The sequence below is a fragment of the Pan paniscus genome, chromosome 5 (assembly GCF_029289425.2).
Source record: "Pan paniscus chromosome 5, NHGRI_mPanPan1-v2.0_pri, whole genome shotgun sequence".
Taxonomy (NCBI): domain Eukaryota; kingdom Metazoa; phylum Chordata; class Mammalia; order Primates; family Hominidae; genus Pan; species Pan paniscus.
In genome coordinates, this window is record NC_073254.2 from 178704823 (window position 1) to 178716625 (window position 11803).

Consider the following 11803-nt stretch of genomic DNA (forward strand, 5'->3'; position numbering starts at 1 on the left):
TACCTTGTTGCTGTATCCTCTGGAAAGGACACATTCTGTGCCCTCAGTGGAAGGGATGGAAGGACAAAGGGGGCCTCAGCTAGCCCCCCCTTTTTTGAGACAGGGTTTTGCTCTGTCACTCAATCTAGAGTGCAGTGGCACGATCACATCTCGGTGCAGTATCAACCTCCCAGCCTCAAGCGATCCTTCCACCTCAGTCTCCTGAGTAGCTGGAACCAGACAGGCACACAGCACCATGCCTGGCTTGGATTTTTTTAATTTTTTATTTTCTAGAGACGGGGTCTCACTGTGTTGCCCAGGCTCGAACTCCTGGGTTCAAGCAGTCCTCCCTCCTTGGCCTCCCAAAGTGTTGGGATTACAGGTGTGAGCCACTGCACCGTGCCCCTCTAGCCCTTCTATAAGGTGCAAATCCATTCATGGGGGCAGAGTCCTTATGACTTAATCACTTTACCAAATTCTCCACCTCACAATACCACCATAACGGGGGCTAAGTTTAAACATGAAATTTGGAGGGGACAGATTCCAACTGTAGCAAGTGGTGATCCTTCTCCGTATCCCTCTTGTATCAGCTCTTACTCTTTGGAATACGTCGTGCCCACACCCGTTGCCATGTTCAGGCCGTGAGACCACTCACTAGGTCTCACTGGCACTTGTGGGATGATGCTTACCTCCTGTGTTTTTTAAAAAGTTGGTTTCATCAGCCATGCTCTGCATATGCAGTGACCTTTGACACTACAAAAATCACTTGTACTCACTTTCCTGTTCTTTTCTCCTGAGATTTTGCAGGCACCTTCTCTGGGCACATCACATGCGTCATCCTCAGCACCCTGAGTCCTCTTGGTTATTCTGCGCATTTTTTCCTCTGATTAAGTGTTTTTCGGGCCGAGTTTTGATTGACACTCTGTGGCCAGCTGTTCACATCTCATTTCCTCCATTTTCTTCTAAGCCATGACTTTTGACTGGGGAGTGAGATGAAAACAGCGACTCACGTCTCGAGTCCTTCAGGCTCCTACCTGAGGCTGCCCTGCAGTTTCCCAGGGAAACTGAAAGGAGCGCGCCTGGCCATACTTTCCTGAGTGTCTCCCGGCTTCTGAGACCTGTGCTTACTGTACTTTCCTGAGCGCTGCCCGGCTTCTCGGACCTGTGCTTGCTACATCGTTGTCATTTCCAACCCCCCAGTATTCCTGGACAGTGCGTTTCATGTTTTTTTTATTTTTATTTTTTTATTTTCATTTTCATTTTTATTTTATTTATTTTTTTTTTTTGAGATGGAGTCTTGCTCTGTTGCTTAGGCTGGAGTGCAGTGGCACAATCTCGGCTCACTGCAAGCTCTGTCTCCCGGGTTCAGGCCATTCTCCTGCCTCAGCCTCCCGAGTAGCTGGGACTACAGGCGCCTGCCACCACGCCCAGCTAATTTTTTGTATTTTTAGTAGAGACGGGGTTTCACTGTGGTCTTGATCTCCTGACCTCGTGATCCGCCTGCCTCGGCCTCCCAAAGTGCTGGGATTACAGGCGTGAGCCACCGCACCCGGCCATTTCATGTTGTTTTTAAACATGGGGACCCAGGCTGTGAATCTGAAGCTGGGCCTCCAGTCCATGCCCTTTGCTTGGTGCTGCACAGGTCGCTGTGACACGTCCCTCCCCCGGTCTGTTTCTGTGGTTGTCCATTCAGAGGACTCTGAGGATGTGAGGAAACGTTTGTTCTGTGCCAAAGAGCCAGTCAGCTCCTGGAGGCCTTTTACTGGTCATATTTTTGTTAAAGTCACTTATTTCGTGCTGCATGGGAATTGACATCACCTGTGCCTGCACGGAGGACAAGGTTCTGCTCAGCAGATGTGGATGGATGGATGGGCGCATGGGAGATTTAATCAGGGAGGAGTGGCCCAGGGTATGGTGTGGGCACTTGTTCCAAAGGTAACTTCGTGGTGTCACAGGGCAAGCCTCGGCTCTGAAAGGACAAAGACAGCAGCTTTGTAATGCCAAAGGGACCTTGACGCAAAAGCTTGAGTGCCGAGTGACAGTGCTTCAGATTTCAAAAGGAATGTCTAAGCCGGAGTATTTTCTGGGAACTGTACTCTTTATTTCATTTTACTTATTTTACATTTTAATTTCAAAAATGTATTTTGGGGTTTAAAAATAAACACAGAACAAACAAAACCCCCAAACCCAGTACCCTAGAGTTGGGTCCACACAGTGGACCTGGCAGTGCCCACGGGACGGGACGGGACGGGACAGAACGACACGACCTCTGCTTGTGGACACCTGTGAGGCACTGGCTGGGCTTGCTCCTGTGGACCTTCTGGCCCCAGCTCACGGGATCCAGCGCGCCTGGAGGCCGCTGTGTGTCAGGGAGGGGCCAGGGCCCTACTCTCGGGGCTTCCTGCAGCTTGCTTGGGAAAACTCAGCCTTTCAGGCCCTTGGCACAAACGCATGTCAGATTGAGCTGTCAGCTGGGCTGGCCCAGGAGGAGCACGCAGGTGATTCTGCTTGGCTGCTGCTGACAGGGGCGGCCTCCCAGAGAGTCAGAATATGTGGAAATGGCTTTTCCCGGAACCAGGAGGATGGGGACGCATGATAGGAGGAAGGAAGCCCGGATGGAGTGTGATGAAGGCGCCGCGTGCCTCCTGCAGGCCACATAGCAGGTTTGGTGTGCAGGGTCTCATTTGAAAGCTGGACCAAAGCGTGCTCTCAGCTCACATTTTAGAACTAAAATGCATGTTTTAGATTAGCTACATTTATTGAATAAAGCATTGTTTTCTAGTGTTAATTTTTTGTTTTTGAGATGGAGTTTTGCTCTTCTTGCCCAGGCTGGAATGCAGTACGATCTCGGCTCACTGCAACCGCTGCCTCCTGGGTTCAAGTGATTTCTCCTGCCTCAGGAGTAGCTGGGATTACAGACATGTGCCACCACGTCTCTGTTTTTAGTAGAGACAGGGTTTCTCCATGTTGGTCAGGCTGGTCTCGAACTCCTGACCTCAGGCGATCCACCCGCATCGGCCTCCCGAAGTGCTGGGATTATAGGCGTGAGCCACCGTGCCTGGCCTAGTGTTAATTTTTTTTTTTTTTTTTTTTTTGGAGATGGAATCTTGCTCTGTCGCCCAGGCTAGAGTGCAGTGGTGCAATCTTGGCTCACTGCAACCTCCACCTCCTGGGTTCAAGCACTTCTCCCTGCCTCAGCCTCCCAAGTAGCTGGGATTACAGGCATGCACCACCACACCCGGCTAATTTTTGTATTTTTAGTAGAGATGGGGTTTTGCGATGTTGCCCAGGCTGGTCTCAAATTCCTGACCTCAGGTGATCTGCCCACCTCAGCCTTCCAAAGTGCTGAGATTACAGGTGTGAGCCACCGCACCCGGCCCTAGTGTTAATTTTTAATGAGAGTGAGTTGATTATTTTCTGTTGCTCTAACAGACTCTTAAGCTAGAATCCCCCTCCTCCAGGGAGTCTGAGATTATTTTCTTTCTTAAGAGTTACGGTTCCTTGAGAGTAAAAACAACCACCCAGCCTTTCAGACCTATTAATTCAGACGTATTTTGTGTTTTTTTCTGATGGTAGCAATTCTTTTTTCTCTTCTTGACTGTGCGTTAGAGTATGTTTGTTCGACTAAGACGTAGTAAACGTTTTTAATCTCAATATTATGTTTATATCAACACTCCCCCCAAATGCTCGTCGCTACTTTGATCATTCTGTAAATGATATAATGTTATAAAATTTAAATGCTGTAGCAATAATCATAATAGTTATGTGATGTTTTGGGTTTATAGTAGTAACTATTGTTTACTGAACCTTTGCTGTTTGCTGGGCATTGTGCTTAGTTTTTAATACGCATCATCTCATTAAAATGCTATGATAGGCCAGGCACGGTAGCTCACGCCTGTAATCCCAGCACTTTGGGAGGCCAAGGCAGGCAGATCACCTGAGATCAGGAGTTCGGGACCAGCCTGACCAACATAGTGAAACTTTGTCTCTGCTAAAAATCAGAATTAGCCGGGCATGGTGGCACATGCCTGTAATCCCAGCTACTCAGGGGGCTGAAGTAGGAGAATCGCTTGAACCCAGGAGAGGGCCGGGTGCAATGGCTCACACCTGTAATCCCAGCACTTCGGGAGGCTGAGGCGGGTGGATCACAAGATCAGGAGTTCAAGACCAGCCTGGCCAATATGATGAAGCCCCGTCTCGACTGAAAATACAAAAATTAGCTGAGAGTGGTGGCGTGCACCTGTAGTCCCAGCTGCTTGGGAGGCTGAGGCAGGAGAATCGCTTGAACCTGGGAGACAGAGGTTGCAGTGAGCCGAGATCCCGCCACTGCAGCCCAGCCTGGGTGGCAGAGCAAGACCGTCTCAGAAAAAAAAACAAAAAAACAAAAACAAGGCTAAAAGGATACAATAATTATGTGAAGTAGGTTATTAGCATCCCCATTTTATGGAGGAAAATCTGAGGTTTCTTGAGATTAAGTCATTTGCCCAACTATTAATGGCAAGAGCTGGAATTTGAACCTGAATCACTGTGATCTCCACTTGCCCATTACCATCTATTGTTAGTGGTTGGTTTTTGTTTGGCAGCTTTATTGAGGTATAGTTGACACACAGTGAAACCTGGGAAACCGTTCCCACAATCAAGATCATAAGCATCCCCTCACCAGCCATCACCCCTAAACATCTTCTTGTGCCCCTTCCTCCTGTCCTTTCCCATCCCTGGGAAGTCACTGATCTGTTTTCACAACACGCTTATTTGCATTTTTTTTTAGAATTTTATGTAACTGGAATTATACAATATGTACTTCTCCAATATGAGTTGTTTCACGTAGCATAATTATTTTGAGCTTGATCGATGATGAGTGTGTCCATAGTGATACTCTAGTATAAATGTAACAAATTGTGTATTCATTCACCTGTTGATGGACATTTGAATTACTTCCAGTTTGGGGCTGTTACAAAGAAAGCAGCGATGAACATCTGTGTATAAAGCTTTGTGTGGACATATGCTTTCATTTCTCTTGGATAAATGCTAGAAATGGAATGGTTGGGCCATGTGGTTAAGAAACTCACAAACTGTTCTGCAGAGTGGTTGTGTTACTTTATGTTACACCAGTAGCGTGTGAGCGTTTCAGTTACTTCATATCCCGTCAATGCTCAGTATGGTCAGTCTTTTGAATTTTGGCTGTTCTAATAGGTGTATAATGGTATTTAATGGTTTTATATTGCGGTTTTAATTTACGTACTTTTTTTTTTGAGATGGGACCTTGCTCTGTCGCCTAGGCTAGAGTGCACTGAGATGATCATGGCTCACTGACCCTGGCCTCCTGAGTAGCTGTGAATACAGGCGCACGCCACCATGCTGGCTAATTTTTTTATTTTTTATTTTTGTAGAGACAGGATCTTGCTCTGTTGACCAGGCTCATCTCAAACTCCTGGCCTCAAACTAGCCTCCTACCTCAGCCTCCCAAAGTGTTGGGATTACAGGCGTGAGCCACTGCACCTGGCCTAATTTACATATTTTGAAAATGTTTGTCACTATCTTCTGGCTTGCATTTTTCTGACAAGAAATCTGATGTCCACCTTATCTTCGTCTTCTGTAACAATGTTCTTCCCTCTCCCCACCCCCTTTTAAGATTTTTCTCTCATGGTGCTTCTTGTACTTTTCCTCGTTTCTTGTGCTTGGCCATTGAGCTTCTTGGATTTGTGAGTTGATAGTTTTCATCAAATCGGAAACATTTTGGCCATTATCTCTTCAAATACTTTTTTTGTCCTTCTGGTCCCCTGACCTCCCAAATTCAGGGACCCCAAATTAGGCCAGTGGTCCCCAGCCTTTTTGGCATCAGGGACTGGTTTTGTGGAAGACAATTTTTCCATGGACCAGGGTTGGTTGGGGATGATTTGGGGACGACTCAAGGGCATTTCATTTATCATTAGATTCTCGTAAGGAGCATGCAGCCTAGATCCCTCGCCTGCACAGTTGACAGCAGGTTCGTGCTTCTGTGAGAATCGAATGCCCTGGCCGACCTGAAGAGCTCAGGTGGTAATGCTCGCTTGGCCCACTGCTCACCTGCTGCTGTATGGCCCGGTTGCTGACAGGCCACGTGGCCAGTATTGGTCTGTGGCCTGGGGACCCCTGTATTAGGCCACTTGAAGTTGTCCAAAGCTTCCCGATGCTATGTTGATTTTTTTTCAGGTTTTTTTTTTTTTTTTTTAGTTTTATTTTAGATAGCTTCTATTGCTGTGCCTTCACATTTACCAATCTCTGTCGTGTCTAATCTGTTGATCATCTTCCAAGTCTTTATTTAACACAAAAATCTTTCATCTAGCTGCTTTATTTCCTTATCTGCTAATTTTGCCATCTGTGATTTCTGGGCCAGTTTTGATTGGTTGTTTTTTTCCTCATATGGTTTGTATTTTCCTGCTTTTTGGTGTGTCTGGTACTTTTGGTTCAATGCCAGACATTATTGATTGCTAGGTTTTATATATTATAAATATCCCTGAGCTTTGTTCTGGGACGTTGTTAATTTCCTTGGAAATGGTTTGATCTTTTCTGGCCTTGCTTTTCAACATTGCTAGGTGGGGCCAAAGCAGCGTGAAGTCTGAGGCTAATTTTTTCCTAACGCTGAGTCAAAAGCATTCAGCATATGCTACCCAATGGCCTTTGATGGTGAGTTTCTTCTCTGTCTTGTGGGTGCCAGGCACTGGCTTTTTGGGAGGTTCGTTCTCTCTCTGTACAGCTCTCCTTTCCAGCGCTCTGTCCTGTGGATTCGGGCCAGCCCTGTCTCCCTGGACTCCCAGCTGTGGCTCTGCCTGGGTTCCCCTCCATGATGTGGGGCCACCAGGGGCACCCCTTGTTGTTTCCCATTAGTCAGAGGTTACTACCCTTCATTGCTTCCTCAGGTCCAGTGTCTTAAATCATCCTTGTGCATGCGTGCATGCGTGTGTGTGTGTGTGTGTGTGTGTGTGTGTGTGTGATGTTTTAGGTAAATCTGTAACTCTATTTGTACTGAAGTGGATTTTTTAGATGGCTCAGATGACTTTAATTCAATGCATCAGAATGATGGGGCTCACTGGCCCTGTGAGCACAGTGTTCTGGGGTCTGGTTATGGACCTGGCTCGTGCTTAGGTTGGTGGTGGCTAGCCTCTGCTCTGCTGTCAGCAGCAGTGCCCCTGTCCTCGGCTCCATCAGTGCACACTTGGCACACGTGGGACTGTCCAGTCAGCATGAGAACGGTCTCCTTCAACTGCAGCTCACTCTTCTGCTTTCACATTCATACTTAAAGGTTTTACTTAAACTTTGTTACAACATTCTAGTCGCACTTTTACATCTTTTAAAACTTTCTTTTGATGGAAAGTATGACTATTTCTAATAAACAGATTGACAAGGTTGATTTTTGATGTGAGATTTAAGATCCAAATGCTTTTATGATTATAAAATAATTTGTCGGATTTATCATCCATATAACAACATTTGAAATTATTTTTCGCTCTTGGTAATTAAGATTTTTTTATGTCTGTGTCCTTTGATAAAAAAGTAAACTGTACTAAATGTTAAAATTTTGGAACATGTAGGATGTTCCAAAATTTTAACCTGCATGGTGGCAGGCACCTGTAATCCCAGCTACTCAGGAGGCTGAGGCAGGAGAAGTGCTTGAACCTGGGAGGCGGAGGGTGCAGTGGGCGAAGATTGCGCCACTTCACTCCGGCCTGGGCGACAGAGCGAGACTCCATATCCAAAAAAAAAAAAAAAAAAAAAAGTGTGTGTGTGTGTGTGTGTGTATATGTATATATATTGTCTCATCTAGAGATAACTATTAGTAATCTGGTGTATTTTCTCTTAGATGCATATATATTTTTTTCAAATTGTTTTCTCCACTTTCTATTCTAGTGGAAGACTTATAACCCTGCCTTCTCCCGGTTGGAAATCTGGTTCCGGTTTTTCTTTGTGGTGCTCACCTTCATCGTCACTGTGAGTACCATTCGCCTGATGGACCGCGGCAGATCCCAGCCAGGAAGAAGCTGGTTTATGCAGTTAGGATCTTCGGTGCAAGCCACATGGAGATTGATCTGAACTCAGATGCTCCATCCAGTGGGCTGTGCTGATATTACAACTCTGTGTGTCTGCCGAGATGCTGCCATGCAAGAAAAAATGATGTGGTATCATGTATTCAGGATTTCTGTAGAGTGCATGTCCCTGACTTTTAAGTAAATGTTGATCATGTGCGGTGAAAAGTGCCATTTCACCTGTGTGGAAGGAAGCTGCCTTACTTGAATGAGCTTCTCTGAGTGCAGATGCAGCATGCTCTTGGGTTTTTATATTTTTATAGTTGTGCCAGTCCTTTGCGTTTTTGGGCATTTTCAGGAATAAGGCCAAAGAGAAGTGTTTTGGAAATGCAGGCATTGGGCTCGTTTGGGATCTGAGGTTTGTGTCCACAAACCCACATGACTTTGGGGGAAATGCTTACCCTGAGAAGCCCAAGGGAGCCCCCCAGAGCCCCAGTCTGCGAAGATAAGAATTGGTAAATTGGAGGAAGGGAAAGTGTGCTTCATTTAGTGATCTGTTGCCGCCCTAAGCGTGGCGTTCTGCCTGCATCAGCTGCTTGTCCTTGTGCGGGATGGTGGGGAGGTGACATTTAGGAAATGTGTCCACCCAGGAACACTTGGTATTTTTCAGAGGAACTGTGCATGGAAGGACACAGGCACGTGCACATGTGAGGGGGTGCTCTGCTGGAGCGAAGGGCGTGGGCGCTAGAGCCACAGGGAGCTGGAGGGAGGGGCGTGGGCGCCAGAGCCACAGGGAGCTGGAGGGAGGGGCGTGGGCGCTAGAGCCACAGGGAGCTGGAGGGAGGGGCGTGGGCGCCAGAGCCACGGGGAGCTGGAGGGAGGGGCGTGGGCGCTAGAGCCACGGGGAGCTGGAGGGAGGGGCGTGGGCGCCAGAGCCACAGGGAGCTGGAGGGAAGGGCGTGGGCGCTGGAGCCACGGGGAGCTGGAGGGAGGGGTGTGGGTGCTGGAGCCACGGGGAGCTGGAGGTTGTGGTGCTTAGGCCCAGCCCAGGGCCCCCAGGATCTCAGGGCTCCCGCAGTGAGCTTCATAAATGAAAGTAGAAAGCTGTTATTTGTGTCTGGGCAGCCAGAAACACTTGCTTCTTCTCAGAGGCTCTCTGATGCCCTGAGATTCTCCTGCCACACTCTGGAGTCCAAAGAGCTATTTATTACTCAGGGCCCTAAGTATATTCTTAAAAAGAGGGAAGATGGTCCCTAGGCAAGGAAACCCACATTGCCTAGAAAACTGTTGGCTTATATCAGATTATACGAAAACAATCAACAACAAAACCCTGGCCTAAAAATTATGTTACATAATGTTTTAAAGCAGTTTAAAGAAACTTATTCCATGGGCCTAACACACCTTCTTCAGGGAGGTGTTTGAAAAGAAACACATCCTCTGACCTTTGCTACAAGACTCCTACATTCTCTTGGCTTTTCATGGGCGAGCGCTGGCACCATCTTGGAAGCTGCTGCCATCTGTAGCAGTTGCGCTGCCGGGAACATGAGGCTCCTGTCACACCCACAGATGTGGCCTGTGTCCTGGGTGGGTTCGTCTGAGTGCTGGCTCTCTGGAGCAGGCCCAGTGGAAGTGGGCCTTGTTTTCCTCGCCGTGGTGGTGAGAGGGCGGGTCCTCTTTCTTTTTGCAGGGATTACGTTCCTTCTCCTTTCCTGCTCCTGTGAGGACAGCTCGGAACCTGTCTTAGCTGTGGCTTCTCTGCAGAAAGTAACAACCTTGTCTTGGTTGTCACTGATGGCCTCCAGGACACAGTAGGCAATTCAGCCAGGGCTTAAGGCAGCGACTCTTAGTGGGGCACCTAGACCATTGATTAGAGAAGACAACCTGGTATGCCGGCAAGGTGTGAGCAAAGGCTGCAGGCAAGGTGTGAGCAAAGGCTGCAGGCAAGGTGTGAGCAAAGGCAGTAACTGGAGGCCTGATTTGGTTTGCAGTGCCTGTTTGCGCATTCCCTCCGGAAATTTTCCATGAGAGACTGGGGCATCGAGCAGAAGTGGATGTCTGTTCTCCTGCCTCTGCTGCTACTTTACAATGGTGGGTAGTTCCATTTTTACTTAGGAACTTTTCCCTTTAAAATGTAAAGCTGGAGGCCAGGTGCAGGGTTGTGCCTGTCATCCCAGCACTTTGAGAGGCTGGGGCAGGAGGATTACTTGAAGCCAGGAGTTTAACACCAGCCTGGGCAACATAGCAAGACTCTACAAAAAGTAAAATTTAGCTGGGCATGGTGGTGCGTGCCTGTGGTCCCAACTGCTTGGGAGGCTGAGGTGGGTGGATTGCTTGAGCCCAGGAGTCTGAGGCTGCAGTGAGTCATGATGACACCACTTCACTCCAGCCTGGATAACAGAGCAAGACCCTGTCTCTTAAAACAAAACAAAATTAAAGCTGGAAGCCATCTTGGAGATGGCCTAGGCCCAGAAGAGCCCGTAGGGAGCCCCAGAAGGAACATGTAGCCGTGTGCTCCCTGGCACCCCAGGAGCCATGTTCCACCGAGCTGGGGCAGATGCCTGGCTCTCTAACAAATAGGCGGCTGTTCGGTAGTTAAAACTTGGACGTGCTACAGACACAGCAGTCCTGGAACTTGGCTGAAGGTGGCCAGACATGGCGGGCTGTTCCTCTTTTCCTGCTCCAAAAGTGTTTGCTTCCCGAGCGGCCGCAGTCGGAACTCCCAGGCTCCGGGAGGAGCTGATGGCAGCGGCATACGGCGCTCTGTGGTGATCAGTGCAGCAATCTGTTCAGTGGCTTTTAGGTGTTTTGGAAAACAAAATAGCCATTGGTTCACTACCTTTCCTTTGGCTCTGACCAGGGAGAAAAGCTGGTAGTGAGCTCCGACCCTGCAGTGGGATGGGGTGCTCTCTGCTAGGTGCTGACCCCGCAGAGGTATGGGGTGCTGTCTGCCAGGTGCTGACCCCACAGAGGTATGGGGTGCTCTCTGCTAGGTGCTGACCCCACAGAGGTATGGGGTGCTCTCTGCCAGGTGCTGGCGGGCCTGTTTTCCACATGCATTTCTGCCCTTTGTGTTCCAGATCCGTTCTTCCCCCTCTCCTTCCTGGTCAACAGCTGGCTCCCAGGGATGCTGGATGACCTCTTTCAGTCCATGTTCCTGTGCGCCCTGCTGCTCTTCTGGCTGTGCGTGTACCACGGGATTCGTGTCCAGGTGAGCCGGAGCCCTCCTCACTGCCGGGGGAGGTTCCAGACTGTGTCCTCCCTCCCGAACTCTGAGGACAGCCCAGAAAGGTGAATTTATCCATGGAAGCCTGTCTGCAGGCACATACTCAATGGAAAAATCACGTTATGTACAATTACCAATTTGGTTTTCTTTATTTCTTACTTCTTATTTTTTTCTTTTTAGGGAGAAAGAAAGTGTTTAACTTTCTATTTGCCTAAATTCTTCATTGTTGGACTATTGTGGTTGGCTTCTGTTACGCTAGGAATATGGCAAACGTGAGTAATTCTATTATGTGTGAAACGTCAGTCATGAAAAGCATTTGACAAAAGTGGAAAGGCCAGGCCAGGCGTAGTGGCTCACGCCTGTAATCCCGGCACTTTGAGAGGCTGAGGCAGGCAAGTCACTTGAGCTCAGGAGTTCAAGACCAGCCTGGGCAACATGGTGAAACCCCGTCTCTACCAAAAATACAAAAATTAGCTGGCCGTGGTGGCGCCTGCCTGTAGTCCCAGCTCCCTGGGAGGCTGAGGTGGGAGGATCTCTTGAGCCTGCGAGGCACAGGTTGCAATGAGCCGAGATTGCACCACTGCACTCCAGCCTGGGC

General features: G+C 48.4%; 1 protein-coding gene across 4 annotated transcripts in view; it reads left to right on the forward strand.

The window, feature by feature from the left end:
• TMEM181 (transmembrane protein 181) overlaps positions 1-11803 on the forward strand; it is a 98124-nt gene that overhangs the window by 59911 nt on the left and 26410 nt on the right. For all 4 annotated transcript variants that reach the window (XM_034963158.3, XM_057302616.2, XM_034963157.3 and 1 more), the window contains 4 exons: positions 7867-7947; positions 9971-10070; positions 11060-11190; positions 11386-11477. In XM_034963158.3, coding sequence (XP_034819049.1) covers positions 7867-7947; positions 9971-10070; positions 11060-11190; positions 11386-11477 — 404 coding nt within the window. The remainder of the gene's footprint in view (positions 1-7866; positions 7948-9970; positions 10071-11059; positions 11191-11385; positions 11478-11803) is intronic.